Below are 27044 nucleotides of genomic sequence, written 5' to 3' on the forward strand. Positions count from 1 at the left end.
GTTGATGTGTTTGGAACAAGTAGACGGGCTAGTCCATTTTGCTGAATTTTCATTGCAGTAGCTCAAAAATAGTGAATACATGAAAATGTCGGGGCATGTTCCTAATGCGATGACGGATGGTGTCCTGGGGGATCTCCATCCAGATCTGGACAAGGGGATCACTGAGCTCTTGGACAGCCTGAGCTGCAGCCTAGATCAGGCGTGGGGAACTCCAGGCCTCAAGGCTGAAGAGGACCACTTGTTCCAGAAGGTGGCAGCAGTTCACCAGCGGCAGAAAGACCTAAAGAAGAAGACACCTCCGCTCTTCCTCCTGTTGGTGCTAAAGTGACCTCTGCTGTTTATCGTAAGCCTGCCGTGAAACTATGGTTCCTCCGGTTGCAGTGTCACCTCTGATTAAGGTTTGCATTGACACACATTTTGTTATAAAACTAGTGTTTTATAGTCAGACGGCACAAACCGCCGTCTTTTAGGCTGCTAGTTAGCTACCGAGAACACGCTAACCTGCTAACGTTTAGCAGGGGCATGCTAGCTGTCAGCTGTGTCACTAAAACTATGAATGAGCAGCTGCAGCCTGAGTTGTACTGTTGTTTGGTTGTGCCGTACAGCTCAGCTTGCACTGACCGTACATGTGTGCGGGAGAACAGTGACTGTTACGGAACATCACGCTTGATTTGACTGATAGTTAATACAAGCTGCCTTCATTTAAACGCCGCAGCGCTAACTGGCTGGTAAAGTGGAGTCACCGGAAATAACTAATGACTAATTCTAAAAATGTGTTGTTTTTGTATTTGTCTCTGCATCAAACAAGTTTAGCTGCTGTTCGCCTTCTACTTCAGTTGTCAGCTGTCAGAAAACTCTTGTTTTGGAGCGAAGCTGTTGCCCCCTACTGGTCTTACTGTGAATGACAGGTGGATAAGGTTACTGTAGACTAGATATGTTTTTACTGGAACAGTTACTCTTTGTGCCCTGTCGTTAATGCCCTTTAAATCCTCAGTCAAATGTGGGTTTTGTACTAATGAAAGGTCATCAGGTGTAGCGGCTGGTGTTAGAAAATACAGCCTCAAAATGATAAATACTTTAATCCCACAAGGGAAGTTTGTGTTACAGCAGCAGGATAAAGAATACAAATAGTACAGTCTTTAATAAACATTGAGAAAACAACAAAGTTAAACTAAAAATGCTGCAGGCGCCTACTAAGGGCATTATTCTATGAGAATGCAAAAATGTGTATATATACTACAGACTGACACTGTGTAAGACAATAATGAATATTGCATTCATAAATAATATATACACTATAAATCTACAAAAAAAAAGCTGTGTGACGGTATAATACACAATATCAGAATATTTCAATAAATTTGCCATAATTGAAATGTGAATCTATTAAAACAAGGTGCATTATAGTGCAATAGTAGAGACACAGGAGAAGTTAAACATACTACAAAAGTAGCCTAGACAGTTTTTCCCCTGGAAGCCTTAAGTATAACTGCTTAACACTTTGGTTATTGTTGAACTAAAGTGTAAACTTAACCCTTCAGGAGCTGCACCATGCTGTCATATAATAAAACTGAAAAATATTTTCTGTCTTGGATCAAGCTTTTTAACCAGCTGCTTACAGCCTTGTTTTTCCACCATGTGATCACATCAGTCATTTCCATCCACGTTTGCCCTTCCTGTCATATGCAGTGCAGTCAGCGAGTTCCCCAGCGATGCTCAGTGGAGTCATTTTACATTTGGGTCACACAACACCAGCTGCTAGTATCTCCCTCTTTATGGCAAGGTTTTACTCGGTGGTGTGTTTTTTGCCTCAAGTGGTGAAACACCTTTTGTTGTTTCCACTTTTACTGGGAACCTTTTTCCTCCTGTGTTTTGTTGGAGGGTTTTTGAAGTAGCTCGCTTTTTAGGTACCAAATGGTCATCAGAGGCTGATGGATGGCTCTCACTGTCAGACATAAATCATTTATCATTTACAATTATATCGTGTTTTTTCTTTTGCATCTCAGCCGGCTCATTATGGAGTTTTTGACACTAACATGTACACATTTTCTTTTGCAGACAGCCAGGTACTCAGCTTTGATTGCTGGGATCATATATGGCAAAAGGAGATATGGTAAGTTGTTACTAGAACTGTCCTTTACTGCAGCTGTGTAGTGTAATGAGGTCAAACACTTCCATTCATTGGGCAGAGCTTCTTATATACTACGTGCTGTGTAAGACAATAGTTGTATCTCATAAATCAGGAAACTGCGTGTCTTTTTCTTCCACCTCAGCTTAATAAATGTTCTGATTTGCTCAGATCACCTGAAGCCTATTGCAGCGGAAGAGAGGAGGATTGAGGAGGAGGAGAAGAAGGTCCGTGAAGAGCAGGAGCGCATCGCCAAGCAGCTAGCAGAAGGTACCTTGTTCACGCAGACATACTGTACAGCTCACATGTGGACGTCTCAATCACGACTGCATTGTCAAATCTCATATTTTGCTCTCGTCCTCACAGCAAATGATGACAGCATTCTGAAGTAAAGCGTTGGAGTGCTGTTCCAGGATGTCCACGTCCACGTGCAATTTCCAACCTCTTCCACTCTATCTGGAGTAGCTATGGCAAAATGGGGTCACTGCCACTCAAAAACACTCCTATTTTGTGGACATGTTCACCGCTACCTTTGATAATACAGCAGCCCTTTGGTTTTCCAGATATTGTGATTTAATGTTAGTCATGGATTATTGAGTAAAGCTTTTGAACTCTTAATGCCATATATGCACTGTGGTCTTTGTTCTCCTTCAGTCAGCTGAATTCCCGATTGCTTCTGCATTAACACTTTTTCATATTAAATGTAGAAATATATCATTATTTACAGTTACCTTTTTTCTTTGTTTGTTTTACTGCCAACAACTTTTTGGATCACTGGTTTCCATTTACAACATCGACTTAAAATTTGCACAGTTGTCTGGGAACCATTTATGAAGGGGTGCTGGTTAGTTTAGTAAACCTCTCATTTCTTCTTCAGAAATGCTGATGAAACACGGAGCGCATTGATTTTTTTTTTTTCCTCCACTTTCGTGCACCTCCGTAATGCTGCTCTGTGTAAGCTGATGATGAAAGCACTGTTCCCTCCAACCTCACTCCAAGAGCACAGGTTGTCAATACCCAATTTATACAAATCCTGTTCAATCCAAGGAGCTTTTGAGGTATTATGTCCACTTTCTCCAGCCTTCACTTTAAGCTTTTCAATAAAGACATAAGAAGTATAACTCTGTGTGCGTGTGAACCACATTTCTTTAAAATAATTTAACAGGTGGTCACACGTCTGCCTGAGAACAAACTGGCAACATGGCTGAGGTGATCTGTAGTTTTTGTTACAGTGGAATGACTTATCCTCTTAAATCCTTTTGCCAGGCATTCACAATCTTTTCTTTGAAAGCCTGAAAGAGCCTTTTAGATGTTGGCACGGTGACATGCCACCAGGCCCTTGATGTCAGTTTTAAATAAGACAGCCTGGAACACTTTATTATAATTTTATAGATTTAAAGGTAAAAATTGACTAATTTTGTGGCTGATCTTTAATTTAGATTTACTTATTGAAATGCATAAATATGACTCCAAAGTTTGAGTCATATGCTCTTTATTTGAGATTCACATGTCTGTCACTCTGCTCAGTCCTGCTGTATTTCTGAACCTGTGGAAAAGTTCATACTTATTGTCTAAACTTCCCATTTAATTAAGATTACAGTTCATGTGGAAATTCATTTTCACTTTTAGTGTGACCCACATTGGTTGGGTGTTAAAACAATTTTAACAACCTCTTACTTTTGGTTTAATTGCATCGCCTAAAAATAATTTCCATTGTTTCCAAAGTCCAGAGTTATGTCATTAATTATTTTCACTAATGCACAAAAAGATAGTTTTGTAAAATGAAAATTTAATTGGGAGAAAAGTGAATGGCTAGTTGAGTATCAAAATAGTTACTGCAGCCTATGATTAAATAAGACGGATGCATATATTTCTACACTCAGCTGCTTGTTATACAACTTGAGCCAGTCAACCTGACATGGCTCTGGTCCAGATCTGATCAACCTGAGCTCCCTTCCAGTTAAGCAAGTGCGCGTCTGTAACAGGATCATTTAAACCTGTCGTTTGTTTTCAGATTAGAGATGCAGAGTTAACGCTGCTGACACGTGACTGGTCACATCAGTGTCGAGGATTTGACTGCATTTAAAAAGGTGAGGACGTTGGGCAGAAAGGTCTTATGTAATATCTTCAGGACAGGTTATTGTTAGAACGACAACAATGACAGGGCTGCCAGAAAAATGCAGCCGGATTTACCGACACACTACTCGTCTTAAATTGGCTTCCTTACCTTACAAAAATATCTCCCAAGAGCTGTTAGAGGGATTACAGTGATCTGGTTACGTTTGGATTCTGGGACACAAAAACTGAAAAAACAAAACAAAACCAGTTGCTCGACATTTGACTCCAAAATTTGTAAAATCAAAAGAAGAGCTTTTCTTTATCCTTTTTTCTTCTAAATAAACCATGTAGACGATATATAATATCGTAAAGTGAGCGCTTTTTGAATATAACTTCACCTTGATACCTGTAAAACAGAAGCTTGTGCATTTTTAGACCTCTGCACATGCAGGATGCATAAGTGGTGTAAACTTTCTATAATGCAGCTCAGCTGTTTCCTGTGTGACACATTGCAGGGCGAAGCTGAAGAAGAGACAGATTACTTAACCAAGTAAGTGGCAGCAGCCGGGAACACCTGAGCCTGTGCTGACCTAACATGACCCAACATCCAGTACATATATATAATTTTTTCTTTTTTTGCAGTTTTACCACTTGTACATTTGTACTGTTTGTTGAAGGTGGAAAACAGATTTTTGATTTCTTTCCACTGGTTGTTAAAGTTTAAGAACTCACAAAATACATAATTTTAGGTTAAAACATCCTGAATAAAACATAACAGGCAAAAAGGCTAAAGAGACGGAGCAGTAATGCTTAATCTACAAATAGACTTGGCAGAACAAAACACTAAGTTAATTAGTGCAGTGATTTGTTTTATCGTGTTAAATTAATATTAATAATGATAACAGAAAGCATTAATGCTCTTGGAAAAACTGTCCCTGTTCAGGGTTTTGGGAATGTTTTGAACACATTTAAAGGAAACACAGATGCAGTAGAAAGACAGAATCTCTCTTGAACCCTGCATCTTTCTCAGGCTGGGTAAATCTGTACACTTTATACATTTTCATGTATCCTCAGGGCTAAAAATACATTTGCCTGCTCATGTAAACACCTTTGCTGTGCATACGTGACCTGCGGCTCAGCCAGCCTTATCCTGCCGGGCATCTGTTATCTTGTATTCCATTATGTAGCCCTGCACTGAATTACATAAAGCCTGCTGAATCTGGGGGTTCATCAGCTTACGCCGGCGGATTTTGTTAACTGGATAAGCCGTAGATTTAAAATCTGAAAATAAGCAGCGAGCCTGTCTGTGCGTCGGGTATAAAAGGCTCACACAGCGTCTTCTCACCACAGTTCACTGCAACAAATCGGCACTGAAAACGTCTTGTGGCTTCTTCATTCCCTACTTCAGGTAAGGAGATGCTGCTTTTAAGGGACTTGCTCAAATTTTTACAAATAAATATGGAGCTCAAAGAACAACCCTTTCTTGTTCTTAAACCATTTATGAGGATTTTAGTGTCAAAATGATTTAGGAATGCTGACTTTACACCTTTATATAAACAAATCATAATACAGTGTTAATTTGGGTTTTGCGTTAGGATGAATTTTCAAATCTTTGCTCTGGTGATGATGCTCCTGGCCTGTGTGGAGCACAGCCTGGCCTCCTGTGTGGTGGACAGCTTCACAGTCAAACAGGACTTTGACCCCAAACGAGTGAGTACGCAAATGTGTCTTTTAAGGATACTTCTTAACCCTTTCATTACGAGATCAAAAATTGAAATATATTCTAAGACTTTTTCTGTGTATTTTTGAACTTTCTGTAATCTGAATTAGCTTGACTGTATTTATAGTAACACTGGTGTATAATAAGTAGTTAAAAAAATAACCAAAACAGGAACAAAATGATCAATGTGGCTCATGAACCAGAACATCATCGGCATACAATCACACATATGAACTTATGAACTATGTGCTACTTACTGTGATATTCGCACATTTCAGTGTGTATATCCATACTATAGACATGCCAATCAAAATAAAGCTCATCTTTGCCCTTTCTTCCCTACAACAGTACGCAGGGAAGTGGTACGCTCTGCAGAAGAAAGATCCTGAGGGTTTGTTCCTGCAGGACAACATCTCTGCTGAGTACACGGTTGGCGATGATGGCTCCATGGTGGCCTCCTCCAGAGGCAGAGTCACTCTCTTTGGGTGGGTATTTGCAACATACTTGGTAGCAGCTTCAATGTGAGGTCATGAATACGCTTGCATTTGCTGCATATTTCCTCTCCTCTGTATTCAGGTTCTGGGTTGTCTGTGCTGACATGGCTGCTCAGTACACAGTCCCTGACCCTGGCAACCCTGGTAAAATGTTTATGGACTACCAGGGCCTGGCCAGTTACCTGTCCAGTGGCGGTAAGCCTGCTCATCATGTTCTCTTTGTCACTCTGTCTTTCCTTCATGGAGCTGGGACTCATTTCTCATTCCTGACTTCTAGGTGACAACTACTGGGTCATTGATACAGACTATGACAACTACGCCATCACCTATGCCTGCCGCACCCTGAATGATGACGGAACCTGCGAGGATGGCTATGCTCTAGTCTTCTCCCGCAACCCCCGTGGCCTCCCCCCTGCCATCCAGAGAGTGGTCCGCCAGAAGCAGGAGGAAATCTGCATGGCCGGACAGTTCCAGCCTGTGCTGCAGTCCGGTATGTAAAACAAGGACTTGTGTTGAGGATTAAGCTCTGATGCAGAGAAAGAATTTTAAGACTTAATCTGACACTTGTTCCTCCTCTCTGTTTTCAACAGGAGCTTGCTAAACAAATGCTCATCTGGGGCATGTTGAGCAACCCTACATTAAAGTGGATCCAAGAGAATAAGCCTGTCACATTCCAACTATGTGACCAACATCAGATAAATCCAATCCAACCCATAACCCTGTGAAAACTTTAAACCTGCCACGACAAAAATACAATTTAAATCCACTGGAAACTATTAGCGATGGAGTGGATATCATCAAATAACCAGCTGTATCATACTGTCACACTGGTGGGTAACATCTGCACTGTGCCATTCTGCATCGGTGACAATAAATTTTGTAAAGAAACTTGTGGTGGCTCTTTATTTCCCTTAACTGCACTTCATATCTACTGTTCACTTATTTATCCAAATCTACAAACTTAAAAACATACAACAACTTCATAAATAAATGTATGAGTGATGATAATGCTTTCTAATTCACGTTTATTCACTCTTTTGAAGTGATTCGCTTGAAAAATTTGAAACCTAAAATTTTGAAGTCACAGAGGATGTTTCCTCCAAGGCAGAGGAGAAAGAAAGAAAAGGATGTGTTTAAAGAAAAGTCCTAAAACTTGTGCTTATCTCAACTGAGCCTTAATCAAATCAGCAAAGATGTACAGGAAAGAGTTTCAAACACCAACCAGGCAGAAATAGAACAACATTGTGGTCCCACGACTTCCCCCTGCACTTCAGATGTAGCAACACCCTCAGACAGAAACTGGTTCATCTCAATGCACTCCCAAACACAAGCTGAATAACACAATGTATGTTGTGCGGCGCGGTGAGTAGTGCTCGGACTCTGAATAGGAGAAACCAAACAGCCACCGTAGAAGAGCCACCTCAACATGACAACATCTGCACCTGAACGATAAAGGTCACTCTTTCAAGGATGCAAATGTCCACATCTTGGACCGAGAATACAGATGTTTTCAAAGAGCAGTAAAGGAGACGATCTGTGTCCACCATCTTTGACCAGACACCGGATAGTAGAAACCAACAACGCAGTCTAGAGATCCCTTCCCAAGCGTCTCAAACCTCACTCACACCTTGCCTCAGGTGACCTCAACGTGATGGGGTGGGGCGAGGATTCAGTGATTTCACACCTTGACTCACATGATTACAGCTGACCACATACAATGCTTTATTAAATACTGTGGCGTGAATAAGGCACGGCGGGACCACGGAGCAACGTTCAGAGCCAACTTTATTTAATTCACGTCACACCACACACACACCAACCCCTGAGTCCCCGTGTTTTAACACGGCGGGCGTGATTGCGGATGCCGTGCAGGTGCGTCCGCACGGCACCGCAAACCATGCCCCACCACAAATACAAAATCCACCAATCCAAAAATTTACATTATATAAAACAATAACAAAACATAACATAACAGCCAGCAGACCAGATCTCGGACTAATGCTCCTCTGAATATCTCTCTGGCAGCGAGTACTCGCCGGGCCTTCCCCAGTAGTCCACAGCTCGAACTCTGTACAGACCACTAACCTCCTGGTCCACTACAGAACACAACAGAGAGCATGATATTATTTCTCTGTACAGTCAGACTCTAAAGGTCTCAGATTTAGAAGAATTTAGTGTGAATTCTTACCTGGTGAATAAACATAAGAAGTAAAAATAGTGTTCTGGGTGCTGATTTTGCCGAATGCCTTGCCGCCTGTGGATAATTCCACTTCATATGTTTTGATGCATCTGCGAAGCATAACATAATAAAAGTGGTATTAGCCTTACTAACGTTGTCCAACCTTTAAAGGATAAAGATGCATATAATACATTTTAAAGCAGAGTGAAATGAAATGTTTTGGATGAGAAACACCTACTTTGAATTGACACAGTGGTCAGACCAGATAATAAGGACTTGACCTTTGGTGATCCTAATGAAGCGTAACCCGTTGACCTGAAGAAGGTCAAATATAACGCAGAGTAAAAATATAAATCTGTGATTAATTTTATAGACAACAGAGCATTTAAAAACATACATTTATTACAAATTTAGCAAATAGACCTACTCATAAAAACTCGCCTTGGCTCTACAGACTTCTTTCTAGCTTAAAATTAAAAATATAATCAATTAAAATATTTTAAAGCAGCTTCAGCTTTCTTACTATTTTCTAATATTGTCTTTCAGACTCATTTATGACACGAGTGTAATATGAGATATTTTATCTATACAACATTGTGTTGTGTTGGTACTAACCTGGTCTGGCACAGCTTTCGGCCGAGCACAGACGTGGATGAGGAGGACGGAGGGCACCGGCAATTTGGCTTTCAGAATCAGACTGTCTCCTGCAGGAACGTCCAAGGGTCCGTCAGTGTGGGGGCCCTGAGACAATGACACATCAGGTCAACGCGTGTCTCAGTGCACTTGAGAGAGCAGGAAAAGGTCAAAGTGATCTGTCAAATCAGTTCAAGTCTTAAAGACTCACAAAAAAATAATCCCACAGGCATCAACTAGATAACAAAAAATGATGAGAGTTCATACTGGGAGGAAATCCATGCTCTCACAGTGTGGTGTGCAGAAAACTTCATCAAAAATAAATAAAAATAAAGGCAGAGAAGCCTGTTTAACTCGGTGGAGCTGGGGTGCAGATTTAGGAATGAGGGAATCATTGCACGGCATAAAGTGTGCCACAGCCTTCGAGGCTCTTTCATGCCTGTCACGTGTGCTCACTGACAACCTGCTCGCTTCTGTAAAGAGAAAAAGGCACCAGTAGCTGTTCTGCTGATCTCTCGGGAACGCCAATCAAGCCGCACGGTGCTGGGCTGTGACCATAGATGCCGCTAAAGAATATCAGGACCACATGCAATCCTGATGAAGTCCGATTTTGGCAGTATGCTCAGAAATGGACATTAACAACTCGCTCAAGGTAATTTTTTTAACTGACATGTGGTGATGATCAGGTCTTCCCCTAATTTTCTCTGAGTAGTGTATCAAATAGGATAGATAACTTTTAGCTTTCGTGTTTTGCTGTACACTGAAAAACATACAATTATAATTGCAGAAAACTAGAATATATACTGTCCAGCTGTCCTGTTTACCTCCACACTCCTGAGGCGTCTGAACTGCTCTGCTGTGGGGTAGTCAGGGCTCCCCATGTTCTGCCACAGCTCGTAAGGGTTGGTTACATTATTGTCCAAGTAATATGTGACATACATTAGACCTGGATAACAAACAGATAGCAAAGAGGAGTAAAATTAACCAAACAGACTTACAGAAATCATCACAGATAAACAGAAACACTCCAAATCCCTTGACAGTGTTACCGTTTTGTGCAGGCAGTCCTTTCAGTGAGACAGTGACATCGTCGGTGATGGTCGAGGTGCTGTTGTCCTCACTGTTGTACACCAACACTGCTGCCTGCCAGCTGTCTGAGCCACCGGGCATTACGGGTTTGTGGCTACTGGCGAGAACTCCCAGTGTGCCGTTGTGGCCTCCTGATGAGTTCACAACCTGAGCCAGAAGCTGCGTCTCTCCTAAAATTTGAATCACAGGGACACAAACGAATTAAATCATGTTTAAACGATTCATCCCCTTTCCCCCCCGAGGGAACATGTGTTCTAGAGTAAAGATGTCACCTAGCAAAGCCAGCAGGGCCATGACTGTGAGGACGGGCTTCCTGATGAGTTGAACATGAGGCGGCTGAGTGTTGTTGACCTGGAAGCGGGCGGTTAATGTGCGCTGGGTGAAGGGGTGTGGGTGGTAGCTGAGGAAGGCATTGTCGTTGCTCAGCAGGGTGTAGTTGATGGTGCTGTTTGGGTTTGCCATCAACATATCCTGGTGCTGGTTTATAACCTTTTGAAGGTGGACAGCAGAGGATTTGATCAGGGTGATTTAACTGGCAGAGAGAAGCTCCTCGTAACACACCGACAACAAATTAGTTCTTTTATCCCATACCCACATTCATGGTCTGATGAATACATTTTATGAAGTTGTCGGGGTCATTTCTATGGGAAGAAGATCATACACAAAATATGGTGGCATTTGCTAATCTCTCCATTACCGATTAAAGTTTGATGTCCGGCAATTTAGAGCTGCCGTGCTCACATCAGCTATTTGGTGCGGTCCTTTTCTGGTCTAAATGAAAGATACTGTTCTAGACTGGACACTTCTAACAAACATAAATTCCCACGTGAAATATTTTTTTCCACCCATGCTGTTCGTTTAAATGTCTTCGCCTCACCTTTACCACCATTGCAGCATAGGTCACATCAGCCCTCCACTCCTGTGGCCTGGACCACCCTACCAGAGGATCAGCCTCGTCATTGTAAACAGGCAGGCTGCGAAACTTAGGGAAACGCTCTTGGATCTCTCCTACAGTCTTGATCTCCTGCTGGAGGATGGGGAAGGAGTAGCCTCCTCCCTGTAAGATCGAAAACAGGAAGTCAGCCTGGAATTAAGCAAGTTTGTGCAGTAATAACTATAGTTTTTCCTAAAACAGCGGAGTCTATGAACATAATGATAATTATATTTTTCTGGCAACTATAAGCACAAATCTAGAGCATAATCAAGACTGCTTTCATTTTCTATTTGCTAAGAAAAGAAAACACCTTTTTGTGCAGGGCTATATAGTCCAGTCTGACCCCAGTCTCTCCAGTGAAGTAGTTGGTGCCGTTGTAGCAGTGCTGTAGCATGGCCCAGCAGTACGGGGAGTGTGGATGGGGGTGACAAGAGTCTCCTGGACCTCCAAACCTCAGGAGTGTACTGGCAGCACGCAGACCCTCAGAACAGGCGTCATAGTAGTTTAGAAACCCTTGAGAAAAAAATGATAATCCACAGCACAGCACTGTCATACGGTCTGGCGAGAACATTTGAATTTCCACAAATTTATAAAAGAAGCTCCACAAGAATTGGTTTAGTGCTTTTAAGCAAAAGCAGCTCTTGGAACATAACTGCATAACTTAATATAATGTGTGTGCCCGTTTACATTCACATTAAATAACACTATTATAAACACAAGAGAAAATAAGTAGGGGGGGACCCCAGACTTACCTTTCATCAATGGTAACAGTTTACAAACACAAACACACACACACACACACACACACACACACAAGCCATGCACAATGTCTCACAGGTTTACCTTGAATAGAGACAGTAACATTATCAAAGTCATGGTTGTTGGGCTCATTCCATGTTTCAAAGTTCCATCGAGAAACACTTCCCAGGCCATATTTGTCTGAAATTTACAACAAGCAACGACAGTCATCACAAAACGCATGAGCAGGGTGACACAGTGCAGATTAAGCCATTTAGTTTCAGCTAAATCACATGTTTACATGCCCGCCACAGTACATTTTCTGACTGATTTCTGAATACTTCAATTGGGACCATTTTAGTCAAAAAATGACTGTTATTCATTATTTTAATGCATAGTAATTTGTTATGGCTCTCCTATTGGACTTCACTGTTCTTCACTGTTGTCCTTTTTAATATTCTTATTGATTATGCAAAAAAGGTACGAAACAAAAAACTAAACTCTAACGATGTCTGCTTCAACTCACTCACCAATGTACCTCTTGGCTATGAGATAAACCAGATTTCTCCACTCGACCACTTGTGATTTATCCTCAAAATCAGTGAAGTAATTAGAGACACTTCCCATCAGTTCAAATCCTGCAACAGAGAACAGGAAAATCCAATTACGTTTTCTGATACACAAATTTCTGATGTTTAGCTAACAAATTAACTAAATGGTAAATGGACTTAGCACTTTTCTACCCTCCTGGAGCACCCAAAGCACTTTATACAACATGCCACATTCACCCATTCATACAAGCACTTTTTTCGGTGCTTCCTAACCTCCTAGGACCTGGCGTCCACATATGTGGACATCACATTTTGGGTTGTCTAGACCAAAATACACAATTTTGCAATACAAGGGCCTGATAACCACGTACGAGGACACCATACTGCCACTCTCCTATCAAAATTTAAAACAAATGTCCTCATATGTGGATCTAATTTTTCTCAGAAACAAAAATCGGGTAAAAAAATAAAATAAAATCAGGTAATTCTTTGTTTTTACATTAATCAGGTCCCAATCAGCCCAAATAGCAAACAGAAGTTAAAAATGCATGTTTGGGTCTTAGGAGGTTAAGCTAACATTCACATAAATTCATACGCCAATGAATGCATCGGAGAGCACCTTAGGGTTAGTATCTTGCCCAAGGATATTTAGCCTGCAGACAAGGGCAGCCAGGGATCAAACCACTAACCTTCCAATCAGTAGATGACCTGCTCTATCTCCTGAGCTACATCCACCCCAAGCAGGCTAGGCTAGGCAAGGCTTTAGATTTTGTTGCAAGAGAATGCTGTCATCTGACCTACTTCAAAATTGGCTGAGGTATTACTCGAGTAATAATAATAATGGACTGCATGTAGCGCTTTTCGAGATCCTCAAAGCGCTTTACACTATTCATTCACTCTCACATTCACACACTGGTGGAGGCAGCTACAGTTGTAGCCACAGCTGCCCTGGGGCAGACTGACAGAAGCGAGGCTGCCATACTGCCATATCGCACCATCTGGCCATCACCAGTAGGCGGTAGGTGAAGTGTCTTGCCCAAGGACACAACGACCAAGACAGACAGAGCTGGGGATCGAACCGGCAACCTTCTGGTTACAAGATGAGCTTCCCAACCCCCTGAACCACGGTCGCCCGCGCAGGGTCAACTTTTGTGGTAGTCGTGACCACAGAAATTATGTTTTACTCGTCCATGACCTCATAACGAACAATAAAAAGGTATGAAAACAGATGACAAATTTACATCAGGAACAAACGTGACAGGACTGTAGTACAGTACCTGGTTGAAGGCCATTCATCCATAATAGTTCTATCAGCCGGTCCAGTCTAGTGAAGTTATATTGAGGTTTTCCTCCAATATCTCTAAAATTAAAAAAAAGTTAGATGAGACCACTCTTAGTACTACTGTAAGTTATAACCTACAAAAACAACATTCAAAAAGCTTGTCTTCGATCGCGAGCGTGTTATAGCAAACATGACCCACCACATGTCATGCTACTTGCTACCTACTTGCTTGTTCATTTACTTCACTTACTGTGCAGTCACCAGCTCCAGCATCCAGTGTATCCTGACCTGCTGGATCCCTCCATGAGGAACAGAGCCCACATAGGCCAAATTCAGCTGCTGGTCAATGCTCAGGTCATACTCGTGGGCCTGCGTGTGAGGGAGTGGGGGGCTGGACACAAAACACAGACAAACATTTAGCTTTGTGCTATATCTACACACACTCACTGGGCATTTTATTAGGTACACCAGATTGAACCCCCTTTTTCCCTGAACTCACTTATTTCTTCATGACACAGATTCAACAATGTACAATGTCTGTAGTGACATGACTGGCATAACATAGCTGCTGCAGATTTGTCAGTGGACTGGTGAATATGGAGGCTATTTGAGTACAGTGAATTTTCAAGACACCAGTTTGGGATGATTTGAGCTTTGTGGCACTGTGTGTGATGCTGGTGCTGACAGATGTGATCAAAAAAGGATGAACATCGCCAGCAGCAATACTCAGGTAGGCTGTGTCGTTCAAATGATTCTTAACGTTTAGTAAGGGACCCAAAGCATGCCAAGAAAATATCTCCCACACCATGACACCACCAGCAGCAGGCAGGGCCCTCATGTTGTTCATGCCAAACCCTGAATGAGTGGCAGATACTGAGACTCATCAGAGCATGCATCATTAATGTGTTCTTAGTTGTCAGAAATTTGGTCTGCTGCTGTAGCCCATCCACTTCCGGGTTTGATGTCTTGTGTGCTCAGAGATGCTCTTCTGCATACCTTGGCAGTGAGTTACTCCATAGTCTACCTTTCTCCCTTTACGCTCAGAGAAAGTCCTACGTGTTCCTAGTAAGTGCATCGTTTTTTAAATACTTCCTCTTCCTCTGAAGTATTCTGCTACAGTGAATATAAAAATAAACCCACAGTCAGTGTCCCGTTTCAGTGAATCTCTGCTTTCTGGCTGACACTTACTGCTCGGCGCTCACACGGGAAAAGTTAAAACTGGACCTACCAGAAACCAGTGCTTCTCCAGAAGTGTTTAAGATCTCCTGTCGGCCTTTGCACGTCAGCTGTGATAACATAGGAAGCGCTTGAAGTTTCGGAAATGCAAAGGAGCAAAGCTAGAAATGTAAACGTTTTCCACACCATCATATTTGCGACCCGCTAGCTTAAACGGCTACAATAAAAACAAACACGGTGTGTTATAAAGAGAGTGGGGAAGTGTGACTTAAACGTCGTCTGTGAGTAAATAGGAGAAAAAGCTCTGCCATAGCTCAACTAGACACACTTAAGACACCAACAAGTGTTTCTAACAAACTAGCAAAGTGCGACTGCAGTCATGTGAACACAACAACGTAGATTACATGCGACAGTGTTGTAGTCTTTTAGGGAAGTGAGCGGTGCATCAGTTGCATGGACACAAAACCACTGCACATTCAATTAATTAAACACAACATTTTGCAGAGTATCAATGATGTAGCTTCTTATTATATTATCGATTAGATGCCAGTTATTTGACTGCAATTTCAATCATACTGGTTTAGTTGCGCATCAAGCTACATTAAATCCCTAAACTTCGACTTTACATATCATATAAAAGAAATGGATAATAAATCAGACGCTCAAAACACAAGGAGCTGTTAATGGGACATTTATTAAAAAAACAAAACAAAAACGGTATAGGAGAATCAGAAGGCATTAAAGGAAAAATACAGATGTCATTTACAGTTTAACTCAAAAATTGTTAAACAGCAACAGTTATACACAAACATTTACACAACCTGTACAAATATTTTTCCTCCGCAAACTTGCAAGTTAAATTTCAAAATAACTTAAATAGTTTTCTACGTAAAAGTGCAAATCCATATGGGTGTGATGTCTGTGAGTAAAACCATGGCGACAGAAAGGGTGCTTTGAGCTCACTGGCTGTAGGATGTCCACTTGTAAGCAACACAAACACATTTAGCTGCGTAGTTACGATGCCTTGCACTGACCAGCAAATCAGTACTGTAATATCCCAAACAGTCCCAAACTCTGTGACGCCCTTTCTCAACGAATCGTGCCCAACCCTAAATAAAGCCACCGTTAAACATTGCAGTTCAGTCTTTGTAGTGTTCTCGGGTTCAAAGTTTGGAACGTCAGCATTACAGTATAGCAATGACAACCTGTTACATGTATGGTAGTGTTATAGGTTAGCATTAAAGTCACAGTTAACCACAGACCATTCTATACAGTCTTGAACCCCAAACACGACAGGGTTGTAGTAGTCCACAGGTTTCAGGTTTCGACAGCAAGTGTGAGTAGAGGTGAGGCGAAGGCGGCTGCTGCTGATTCTCCACAGTCACAAGGTATGAGGCGACAGAGAGTGGCAAACTGTTAATGCTGAAACTTCAAAGTCTCTACAGGCATCCTTCTCACTGGTGAGGAGGGGAGACATATTGAAAACAAAAAACTAACCCACACACGCTATTGGGCTTTACATGCTTCTGTAAAATCATGCAGCCGAGTCCAAAACAGAAAAAAGGAAAAAAACTAAAAGAAAATCACCATGAGGAGTATTACAGCATATCTGCTCATGAAGCACTGGTCACCATGGGCTCTACTGGACAGAAAACTGGAAATGTGTTTGGTAAATAAAAACGGTGTTTAGGCATTTGCAATACAAATGGGGGAAAAAAGAAGCAAGCATCGAGTCTTTGTGTGAGTTTGTGTAACATGAAGTAACTACGACTTCTGCTCGGCTCCTGCTGCAGACTGCGCTGCGCTCTCAGGCTTAAGGATCTGGTAGGTGATGAGGTACTCTGGGTAGGCCTAAAGAAAACAAAGCAGGGTGTCAGCCAATATTACACAGCACGTGTTGCTTTTTGCTAACGCTACAGCCCGAGTTCTTAATTACCTGCTCTCCTCTGTAGATGACGTACTCGGCGTAAGCTAGGCCGTTAACGCTGGGCCGCCCGATTACTGAATGATGTCCTGGGGGAGCGTGAGCCATCTTCATGGCACTGAACTGTAGGAATGACTTCCCCAAAGTCACTCGGCAGAAAAGCATTTGCCTGAGAAGTCACAACATATGAACTGAGTACAGGAACAAAACTTTGCTACAACATCTTTGTGCTGCAGTTTAATGGGTGACAGCCAAAAGTTACCTGTGGCACAGGTAACAGGATCGGTCTTTGTGTGTTGGGCAGCCAGTGCCTCCACCGATGCCGTAGACGTATTGATTGCTTTTTGAGGAGTTCTCTGCAAAATAGATGCCTGCTCCAAACATCCCTCCTATGTAGGCGTGACGCTCATCAAAGCCTTTGTGAATGATGGCATTAATAAACGGGGAGCCTGTAAGAAATTGTGGCAGGATGAAGTTACACAGTAGTCAGGTTTTCTGTTATGTCTGCTGCAGACACACAGAGCACATAGATGGTGTGACAGTGGGCGTGGTTACCGTGAAACAACATCCGCTCATTGTGATGGTTGTGGTTCTCGTCTGCGATCTCCTTCTGCCTGTGGGTGTAACGTTCCCTCAGCTTCTTGTTTACCACCTTTTGAATCTGTGTGATACAGTAGGGTACATTTCAAACAGGATGCAGGGAGTTGTGTTTGTTTTACACCATAAACTAATGACTCCTCCCAAACTGCTGTAATATTGAGGTTCGTAACCCCAAAAATATACTAAATAAAGATTTTAAAAATAGCCAACACTTGGTCAGTATTTTGCTGATAATCAAAACAGTCAAGTAAAGAGTCAGCATTCAGACCTTAATGATGTTGTATCTGCTGAAGACACCACCAGCATTGCCTCCATCTCTGTGCTCTCTGATGGTGCTCTGCATCTGTGTAACACACATGAACAACAAGATTTGTTATAAGGCACTCTGTCCAGCTATCGCTACATAATAATTTACCAAGTATTTAGAACAGCTGCATTAAAAAAGAGACACTATTTTTGGGTAAATGCAGCTTCTCAGCTCACCTCCTCCTCCACTGACTGGTACTCCTTGTCTTCTGGGGCGAGGTCTATAAGAATGGTTCCCTGGCTGGCACAGTGGAATGTCAGGTATGGGTTGCCACCTGAGAAGTGATCAAGATTCAAAGTGTAAAGATGCACACTCTCTATTAAAGTAGTACCAAAAAAAAATCCCCCCAAAAGCCACTGGGTTAGACCTCACCTTGTTGGCCACCCAGCAGCCTCTCAACTCCCTTGATGAGCTTGTGTCGGTGGCCATATGCATTAATCCCGATCTCCTTCAGCTCCTCATGGCCCATGTCAGCCAGCACATCCAGTGTGATCTGAGAAAAAAAGAACCCCACAACAAATTGAGACCTTTAATAATTTAATTTTGGTCAAACGTATAACCAGTGGGTTACAGGTCCAGCGTAAAAGGTGTGCTTGCTAGAAAAAGCCATTATGACCTGCTCTCTCTCAAAGATGTCCCTGAGGTGCTCCAGGCCCAGACTCTTCAGGAATTGACTTATGTTCATGTCCAGCATTGCCACTATGAAAAAAAATAAAACAACAAAACAAAAAACCCAGAAGATTTAATAAAACAAATAATACTAACAAAAGCTCCCCAATCTCTTTTATGTCCAATTTGTCTGCTTAACAAGATTTTATCAACTGAGCAGTGTTTGATATAAGGACCGCAACAAACTTACTTTCCCCTTCCTTGCGGTCAGTGCCAGTGGCTCCATCTGCCACCCCGGAGGACCCTGTAGCAGCGGCAGCAGCCAGCTCAGTGAGGGGCCCGGCAAGGTTGTCTATGCTGCTGGCAGCTGAGAGACAAGAGGGCGTGGAGGCAGGGGAGATGACAGAGGCGCTGACCACTGTGGCCTGAGGCTTAAAGCAGCTGGGCAGGGCATCCGGTGGCATGGCATCCATCAGCAGGGCTCGGATGTCATCAGCCTGCACAAGTTAAAAAAAATTCAGCAAAGGAAACAGTCTGAGCCTTTCAACGAGCAAACATATTAAAGTACAGAGTTTCATTTTATGGTGCGTTTAGTATCAGTTATTCTTTCAGACAGAAGCCATTACCGTAGCCAGATCCAGAGCAGTCTGCCCCTCCTGGTTCTTCATGGTGGGGTCGGCTCCATGAGCCAGCAGCAACGCACAGAGCTGTGTGCGACCCTTCTGAGCTGCTTCATGGAGGGGTGTGAACGCCCATTTGTCTGTGGCATTCACACACGTGTTGTATTTGATCAGAAGGGCTGCAATATCCACATGCTGCGAGGAAGAGAGGGAACAGATCACAAGTTAAACCCTGAACTTCAAGTTAAATAAAATAACACAGTTACTGACACAGAGTTTTCAAGAGCTGATAGCAAGGTCATCAGCTCAAGTATCTTTTCATCTAAAATGTTTACACTTTTCATGTATCTACAGCTACAAAACCCACAAAAATGTTTCTGTTTATGTAGCTGAGACTGACCCCGTAAGAGGCAGCATTATGAAGAGGGATAAGGCCTCCTTTGTCCTGTGCGTTGACGTCGGCCCCGTGTTCTAATAGATACTCCGCCACTTCAAGGTTGTTGTAGCCAGCTGAGAGAAGAAGAAAAAAAAAAAAAAAAGAGTCAGTGCAACTTCCTTCATATGAACACACTTCGAAAAGTCTTTTTTAATACATATTTAATTAGATGAGATTAGTCTCATTAAGCTCCACTCTTTTTACAGCTCGACATGAATAAAATGCAAAGGAAATACTGTGTAAATACAAAACACATAAGACCAACAGCCAGAAAAACAGGACACATTATGTTCCAAGTTTTTATGTCAAACAGTGTGTGAGTTAGTATTTTTACTCAGTACAAAAGTATACAAACACATCAGAAGAGCTTGTACCTGCGAGGTGAAGCGGTGTGGAGTTGCGCCCCTGTGTGTCTCTGCAGTTGATATTCTCCGGGGAGCAGAGCTTCTGGACCCGGGCCAGGCAGCCCTTCTTGGCAGCATCCAGCAGAGCGGCATCGCCCCTCAGCAGGTCCTGGATGTCCGTGTCCCCATCTTTCACCATGTCCAGCGGCATGTTGCCATCACGGTTCTTCTTGCTTGGGTCGGCTCCATGCTGAACAGAAAAGTTTAGTTGATCGATTTTATAAAAATATTTGTTGCACATGACACTGAGTGACTTTCCAGGCCAAAGTGATTCGTTTTCCTGTCAGGATCATGAAGGTGGGCGCTTACTTTGAGTAGCAGTTTGCAGATTTCATATTTTCCTTTGGCCGCAGCCTCGTGAAGAGGGGTGAACTTCCAAAGGTCGGCCACATTCACTGAAGCTCCATGTCTGACCAGCAGCTCGGCCACTTCATAGTGACCATAGGAGCATGCATTGTGGAGGGGAACAAGACCACTGAAGGAGGAAAACCGACAGAAAAAAAGATCACATTTAAGAGGGAAGAAAATGTGTTTAAAGTACTGATAATTACGGCTTAAAAGGCTTTAAACATGATAACTTCTGATGTCTTTTATGACATTTTTAGTGAACTAACAGACTGTAAGATGGTAGTTTAAGAACTCACCCTTTGTCTTTGGCGTGAACGTCAGCTCCATGGTGTAGCAGGTATTCAACAACAGCCACTCGATTGTAACCGGCTGCAAAGTGCAGAGGAGTGGAGTGGCGCCCCTCCAAGTCCCGACAGTTTACATTCTGGGGGGTGCAAAGTTGCTGCCAAACGTACATTTTCTAATTAGCCAAGTTTACAAGACATTACATTTTATATCACTGCTACTAGTGAGCATGTGGAACTGATGTGCTACAAATTTTACAAGTGTACAATAAAGATTTTATCACAGTAATAAGTCTCTGTGAAACTCATCATGAATGATCAGGCAGAAGAATCAGTGAACTTACTTGCACTGTATCCAGATCTCCTGCTTTGGCCGCCTCCAGAAACCTGTAGTCCACGTCAGAGTTACGTGTGGGAACATTTTCTGGAAAAGAGAAAAAAAAAAAAAAAAAAAAAGCTGTCAAAGGAGGACTCACATACACCATGTGATGATCAAGAAAAATAGTGTTTTTTCATTTTCTTGAAAGTTAGAAGTGCGGTAATCACCGTTGAGGATCTGTTGCACAGCTTCGTTGCCCATCTGAGCAGCGGTGAAGCCCTGCAGAGACACAATGGAGGGGTCGGCCCCGTAACTCAGCAGCAGCTTGCAGGTCTGGATGTGACCAGCCAGCGCCGCTCTATGAAGAGCTGTCTGACCCAGAGTGTCCACAGCATTGACCTGGAGTCAGAGCGAAAGAGGTTTTTAAGTTTCATACCAACAACTCTCCCAAAGACCACATTTTTTCAAAAAGGAAATGCAAAAGCACACCTTTGCTCCATGTTTCTGCAGCACCTCAAGGATATCATTGTGAGCTCTCTCGGCAGCGACGTGCAACGGGGTCATGAAGCTAAAAGACGTCACAGATGAGAACATGTCACCATTATCACTCTTTAGTGCTGAATCAGCAGCTTTTCGTTTTTTAAAATGTTTTACGTCACGGTCTCACGTCTTTGCGGCACTTTAATGTGTTTTTACTTGCAACACATTTTTTTTGCAATTATGTTGTCACATCTTAGACCACAGAGATTAAGTTGCTTAATTTGGAATAAAATGCTTATTATTATTATTATTATTATTATTATTATATCAGCTACATTCATTACCTTTAAGATGAACTCCTAGTTTATTTGCTTCTTACTTTTAAAAATACAATCTAAAAACTTTCTGTTGTTAACTTACTCTTTGTTCTTCTCATTGATGTTGGCACCTTTACGCAGCAACAACTCGGTCACCTGCTTTCTCTTAGGGTGGGGTGAAGCCACAGCACAGTGCTGAAATACACATTAACATTATATTAGTGCCGAGCTTCATCTTCATTATGCAGAATTATGCAAAGAACTGCTGGTAGCACAATGAGAGAGAGAGACAGGCATGTTAAGAGAAACTACTGGCAAGCTCCATAGACTTGATTCTGACCAGAGCTGTTTCGTTGGTCTGAGGATGTTTGAAGCTGATAATTTCCAGAGCCAGCGTCTTCTTCACTTTGGCCACGTCTGCCTCCCTGGCTGCCTGCAGCAATGAGTGACCTTTGAACTCATCTAAAAAGAGATGTGGAAATGACAAATTAGAAACCCAAATCATTAGACCATACCTAAGTACATGAAAGCTAATCTTTGTGGAAAAAAATGCCTGCTGATGAAGCCTTTTAGGTGGCTTAGCGAGAACTCACAGGTAAGCCTTTCTTTCAGCTCTGGAGTCGGAGCCATGTCCACAGCACTCTTGCTGTGGCAGTTTAGGAGGGTGGGGTCAGCCCCGTGGCTTAGCAGCAAGGAACAAACCTCCACTCGGTTCTTGGATGCTGCCTCGTGGAGGGGAGTGAACTGCCACAGGTCCATGGCATTCACACAGGCTCCATGCTGCAGAGAGAAACAGCACAAAACGTGTACAGGAGAAGGAAGAAACATTTGTTTCATCACATCAGTATCTGACATAACAAAATGTAATTAGTGTCTGATTACAATTCCTAGCACTACGTTATTTCCTAGTTATAACTCATGACATGATTTTACAAAGCGAAACGAGTTACACTTATTCATTGCTCAATAACATTTCAACCAACCCAGAGTCCTAAAAGCACAAGCTCATCAAATAAGAAATCGTGTCTTACTTTAAGCAGAAGCTCGGTGACCTCGTAGTGACCGTAGGAGCAGGCGTTGTGAAGAGGAACCAGACCACTGCCGGACAACACACTCTGGTTAGTGTCGTGACTTATACTTAAAAGGACAAAAGAGAGAAGAGAAAAAAAAGCCTCACCCTTTGTCCTTGGCGTGAACATCAGCCCCATGCTGAAGGAGGAGCTGAACGATGCGGACTCGGTTGTACCCAGCAGCCAGGTGCAGCGGTGTAGACTGCAAGAGAAAGAAAGCCTGTTAACATAGTTCGTGGGCCGGGTCGGTGCATACTGCCTTTGATGGCCACATGAGCGAGCGGCTGATTAAGGCCAAAAGCAATTGTGCTAGAGCAGGCTATGCTCGGTGAGTTGCAGATGAATGGCGGACATCGTGATGCAGAGTCAATGAGTTTGTGGGGAAAATTCAACAACAAAATTCAGTTGCTGTTGTTACCATGTCTGACCTGAGCGACGACGAGCAACTTTAACCTCACTAGTCATCTAACTCGATTTCCAATTGATAAGATCACAAAAAAATAAATCTTTTAGGTCTTAGTACTTCGAAAATAGGTTTGATGCAGTAAGCTGAGGAGTAGTAAAGTCCAAAAGGCTGCTTGTGAATTATGGTTAGGATACAATATCTGACTTACTTTCCAATTCCAGTTATAAAATAAAAAGAAAAAAAAAACAATAGAAACATACAAAAATGCTTCCAATTTGAATTTCTATTAATTTTTCAATTACCTGTGTATAAAAACAATCATTCAATACTAGCTATTGAGTAAATAAAATTCTATTGAATCCCAACCATAATAGGATGCAGTGAAGCTACAATAAGCAGGCTGAGAAAAAACAAAAAATCAAATAGCCTAATTTCAGCCAAGAAAAATGAGAATTAGTATAAGCAAAGCTGCAAATCCCATTTCAATTGAATTTGTTCACTGTTCAAAACTCTGGCTCAGGTCAAGCTCACAATGAAAAGAAGGGACATTGTTTCATTTCAATCCATGCAGTGATGTTAATATAAAAATGCAGAAATGTAAGACTATTAAGTGAGTGAAAAAAACAAAACAACTCTGAATAATGAGAGTTGAATCATGGAGGCTTCATTCAGTTTGGGATGACACAAGCAATTTAGAAGCAATCAACATGGAGGGAAGAGCATAGCACTAGAATGGCAGGTTAAGTTTAGACCATTCATTACTGCATACCAACTAATCCAACAAGGACATGTGAAGTATACACAAGTTACAATGACACAAATTCAAGATTCGATTGACAAACAAAGTGCAGAGGGGCAGGCCTTCAGACATGCATGAATTATCACCATCATCAAAAACAAAATTAATGAAAAGATAAATCAGACACTGATTTATGTGCAAGTGATCGAAAGCTGGAGAAGTGTGGGTGAGTGTGCAGAGGAGAGAGGACAGACGCTGAAGTAGGCAGGCAGTGGGCATTTTGTGCTCCTCTCCAAATCCAAAAAGATGAGTCGTCACCATGACACCAACCCAGTTCAGTCGCTCACTCACATTCACGCACACACAACAGAGGAGCATCAGGGTAGGATAAATGAGTGACCCGTAAACCCAGGTCCATGATGTGCAATTAACAAGTGACAGCCAGCTTATTGGTCAAATAAAAACGATGGATTAAAAATAAAAGAATAAAAACAAAACAAACAAAAAAGATCACAACAGTGCATCAATTAAGTGGCCGTTATCAAGGTCAACTTACCAGCATTTTTTGTGATGTTGACTGATCGACAAATGTTGCCAGAGTCACACGGAAAACAAAATGAAACAAAAATTACAAAATGACAGTGTCTTTTCACAGCAATTTCTCTCTCCCCCTTAAAGTCAGTGAAACATAAAGCGCAGTAAGACAATAACCACTGTTTGATCCGTCAAAGACGGTGTGAGATTAAATGTGACACGGGGCCAGAGAGGGTAAGTAGCTGGAGGATGCAGTGGAGACTGCTCCTCCTCTTCTTAGGTCTGCTTAAATTCCAGACCACATCTCCAAAGTGGCTTACAGACCTAGATCATGCAAACATCAATTCTACTGCAAAGAGGTAACACTTTAATTTCTGATGGAAAAAAATATGGTTAGAAGCGAATGACATGTGCTGAAAAACTGTTAGCAACAATGAGTTTTCATGGAATAATGAAGGTAGTAGTTATGTTTTGTTTTAAGCTGGTTAGAGAAATAAACACATTTATTCAGGATAAGAAAGCTAATCATTCAATAATTTGAAAATAATGCATGAGGGACCAACCCCACCCCCCCTCCCAAAGAAAAGAAAAAAGAAACACACACACACAAACAGTAGGAGTAAATGCTCCTGTTCATAGGGATGCAATGGAAACAAGATCCCTCACCTAAATCAGCCATGATAAACAGTGTGTAAAGTCTAAAAGAGGAGTGCCAGCTGTGTTTGTACCATTACACATGTAGTTCCCTCAACCACAAAGAGGAAGACAAAAAACAAAACAAACAAAATTAACAGGAGGAAACCTGCATGGTGATCTAAACACTGCTTACAGTGTAATCACGTCCCACTAACAAAGACTAAGAACTGAAAATTACACAGAAATAAACTGTGCAGAATACATTAAGCCTAGTTCTTTGATCTGACCAGATGCGCTTCCACAGAAAATAGATTTCACAACTGACCCAACATGCTGGAAAAATATAGTTTTGGGGGTTTTTCGTGTAAATTTATGTCTACTTTAGCTTCAAGAGAATGTATACAGAATCAACTAGCCTGATAAACTGGGTTGAAATAGTGCTTTTAGTGGTTTCCTTGAAAAAGGCTGGACAATTAAAAGCCAAGTTGAAGAAAACTGATGCTGTTAAAATGAGGATGATTTCACAGCAGCAAATGGATTGTGGATGGTCTCATGAGAGTCACGCATGCATGATTAGAGAATAAGAAATGTCTAAAACAGGTATTTCCAAATTAAGATGGCCCCAACATAAATCCTCTATAGAAACACCATTCAAACTAATTCAGACTCCTTTAAACACATGCTGACTGAATTAAAAAACAAACGAACAAAAAAAACACAACGTGCATTTCCCCCCTCAAAATCTGAAGTTTTGGAAACACACTAGTAAACGTGTATGCATGTATTTGGTGTAATGTGCTACTTGTGGCTCATTTACCTTGCGACCATCGCTGGCGTGACAGTTGACATTTAATGGAGTCAGCAGTGCCATCAGTTTTTCTTCATTTCCACTCCTGTAATTAGATGGTTGAAAAGACTCAGATATTGTTAAATCAAAATAAATTGATGGAAACTAGCAACTAAGACGAGGTCAATTAAAGTCAGATTAAAAGGATATCACATGCAATCATTTTTCTCCTCCTTCATATGTTTTAACTCTTAAATGTGCTTACAGAATCACAGGACACACCAGCATCGTTTCTATAACTGCAGTTTACCCAAGAACTTCATGTCATCAACTATTGACACACTCACCTTGCTGCTTCCAAAAGTTCATCCTTCTTGTATTCACCTGGAACAAGAAAAACTCTCAGATTAGAGAAACGTGTGAAACACTTATACATAAATATTGGCATGTGACTTAACTTTACATAGCATTTATTGCTTATGTTTGTTTGGCACATTAACCGAGACTGACCAGTGAGAACCGCCTTAGCTGAAGGGTCAGCCAGATCCAGAGCAGACTTGCCATCGGTGTTGCGGATGTTAGGATCAGCTCCGTGTTGCAGTAACACTGCAAAAGATAAGATGAAATAAACAAAAACTTGCATTTTAACGTTCCTTTTTTGTGTTACTCAGAATGCTGTGCATATTAATGAAGAGGAAGGCTGGTTAAACAGCATAGATAATAATAAAAGACACAAAGTTGAAAACAGTGTTCAAGCTGGCACCACCTCTATATTTTAAAGAGCCCCAGGGGAGAACGCCACCTCGCACAATGAATGTTCAAGCTCATCAGACGTTTGCACATACACTCAAAGAACTAGAATGACATCAGTCTTGTATTCATCTGGATGAAAATGAGCGCTTAGATTAGAGCCTGGCATGCAAAACACTTCACATAAATGTTTGCAGTGGATATAACTTTCCATGGGCAATTACAGTCTCTGTTTGTTTGGCAAGTTAAGTGCTGAGAACGAACCCGGCTGATTTATCAAGTAGAACCTCAGTTATTTCCACACAGGCACATTTTATTTATACAAATAATCCGTATGAGTCAAAGACTGAGGCTTAGGATGGCTCATAATGCCAGTTCAAACTAGGGCTGGGCCATATTATACCGTTCACGGTAATACCAGTATAATGTTAGGCAACGATAGGAAAATGAAATATCGCGATAGAATATGAGTAAAACGCGCATGCGCAGTGC

General features: G+C 41.9%; 3 protein-coding genes and 1 long non-coding RNA gene across 5 annotated transcripts in view; 2 read left to right on the forward strand and 2 right to left on the reverse strand.

Moving 5' to 3' along the window:
* The first annotated feature begins 206 nt into the window (after positions 1-206).
* LOC102214985 (uncharacterized) lies at positions 207-2755 on the forward strand. Its single transcript, XR_311740.1, has 4 exons — positions 207-398; positions 2059-2113; positions 2300-2398; positions 2495-2755. It is a non-coding gene; the product is annotated as an uncharacterized LOC102214985 (long non-coding RNA).
* A 2752-nt stretch (positions 2756-5507) lies between these two features.
* LOC102215162 (purpurin-like) lies at positions 5508-7288 on the forward strand. The gene is made up of 6 exons (XM_005733563.1): positions 5508-5594; positions 5782-5896; positions 6255-6391; positions 6483-6595; positions 6678-6890; positions 6991-7288. Exons 2-6 carry the CDS (start codon positions 5783-5785, stop codon positions 6999-7001), a joined length of 588 nt encoding a protein of 195 aa, XP_005733620.1. The 5' UTR covers positions 5508-5594; position 5782; the 3' UTR covers positions 7002-7288.
* A 1027-nt stretch (positions 7289-8315) lies between these two features.
* Positions 8316-15362, reverse strand: idua (alpha-L-iduronidase). The gene is made up of 14 exons (XM_005733564.2): positions 15035-15362; positions 14057-14197; positions 13802-13884; positions 12504-12611; positions 12079-12174; positions 11546-11748; positions 11179-11358; positions 10574-10790; positions 10262-10471; positions 10037-10158; positions 9195-9320; positions 8818-8894; positions 8589-8689; positions 8316-8496 (listed from the first exon to the last, which is right to left on the reverse strand). Exons 1-14 carry the CDS (start codon positions 15172-15174, stop codon positions 8396-8398), a joined length of 1905 nt encoding a protein of 634 aa, XP_005733621.1. The 5' UTR covers positions 15175-15362; the 3' UTR covers positions 8316-8395.
* A 322-nt stretch (positions 15363-15684) lies between these two features.
* Positions 15685-27044, reverse strand: part of LOC102215744 (tankyrase-1) — a 14283-nt gene continuing 2923 nt past the window's right edge. Inside the window, exons 3-28 of one of the 2 annotated variants that reach the window (XM_005733565.2) lie at positions 26313-26408; positions 26150-26186; positions 25833-25908; positions 24402-24422; positions 22808-22902; positions 22662-22728; positions 22224-22410; positions 21971-22092; positions 21734-21825; positions 21323-21401; positions 21061-21232; positions 20859-20938; positions 20527-20672; positions 20192-20357; positions 19853-20072; positions 19443-19552; positions 19049-19237; positions 18673-18919; positions 18430-18512; positions 18186-18306; positions 17990-18087; positions 17775-17849; positions 17462-17567; positions 17169-17355; positions 16919-17075; positions 15685-16833 (exon numbers count right to left, since the gene is read on the reverse strand). In XM_005733565.2, coding sequence (XP_005733622.1) covers positions 16747-16833; positions 16919-17075; positions 17169-17355; positions 17462-17567; positions 17775-17849; positions 17990-18087; positions 18186-18306; positions 18430-18512; positions 18673-18919; positions 19049-19237; positions 19443-19552; positions 19853-20072; positions 20192-20357; positions 20527-20672; positions 20859-20938; positions 21061-21232; positions 21323-21401; positions 21734-21825; positions 21971-22092; positions 22224-22410; positions 22662-22728; positions 22808-22902; positions 24402-24422; positions 25833-25908; positions 26150-26186; positions 26313-26408 — 3116 coding nt within the window. In that variant the 3' untranslated portion in view covers positions 15685-16746. The remainder of the gene's footprint in view (positions 16834-16918; positions 17076-17168; positions 17356-17461; positions 17568-17774; positions 17850-17989; positions 18088-18185; positions 18307-18429; positions 18513-18672; positions 18920-19048; positions 19238-19442; positions 19553-19852; positions 20073-20191; positions 20358-20526; positions 20673-20858; positions 20939-21060; positions 21233-21322; positions 21402-21733; positions 21826-21970; positions 22093-22223; positions 22411-22661; positions 22729-22807; positions 22903-24401; positions 24423-25832; positions 25909-26149; positions 26187-26312; positions 26409-27044) is intronic. The other variant, XM_005733566.2, reaches the window with a different exon arrangement.

This window comes from Pundamilia nyererei, unplaced genomic scaffold (assembly GCF_000239375.1).
Source record: "Pundamilia nyererei isolate P.nyererei 1_Seehausen unplaced genomic scaffold, PunNye1.0 scaffold00053, whole genome shotgun sequence".
Taxonomy (NCBI): domain Eukaryota; kingdom Metazoa; phylum Chordata; class Actinopteri; order Cichliformes; family Cichlidae; genus Pundamilia; species Pundamilia nyererei.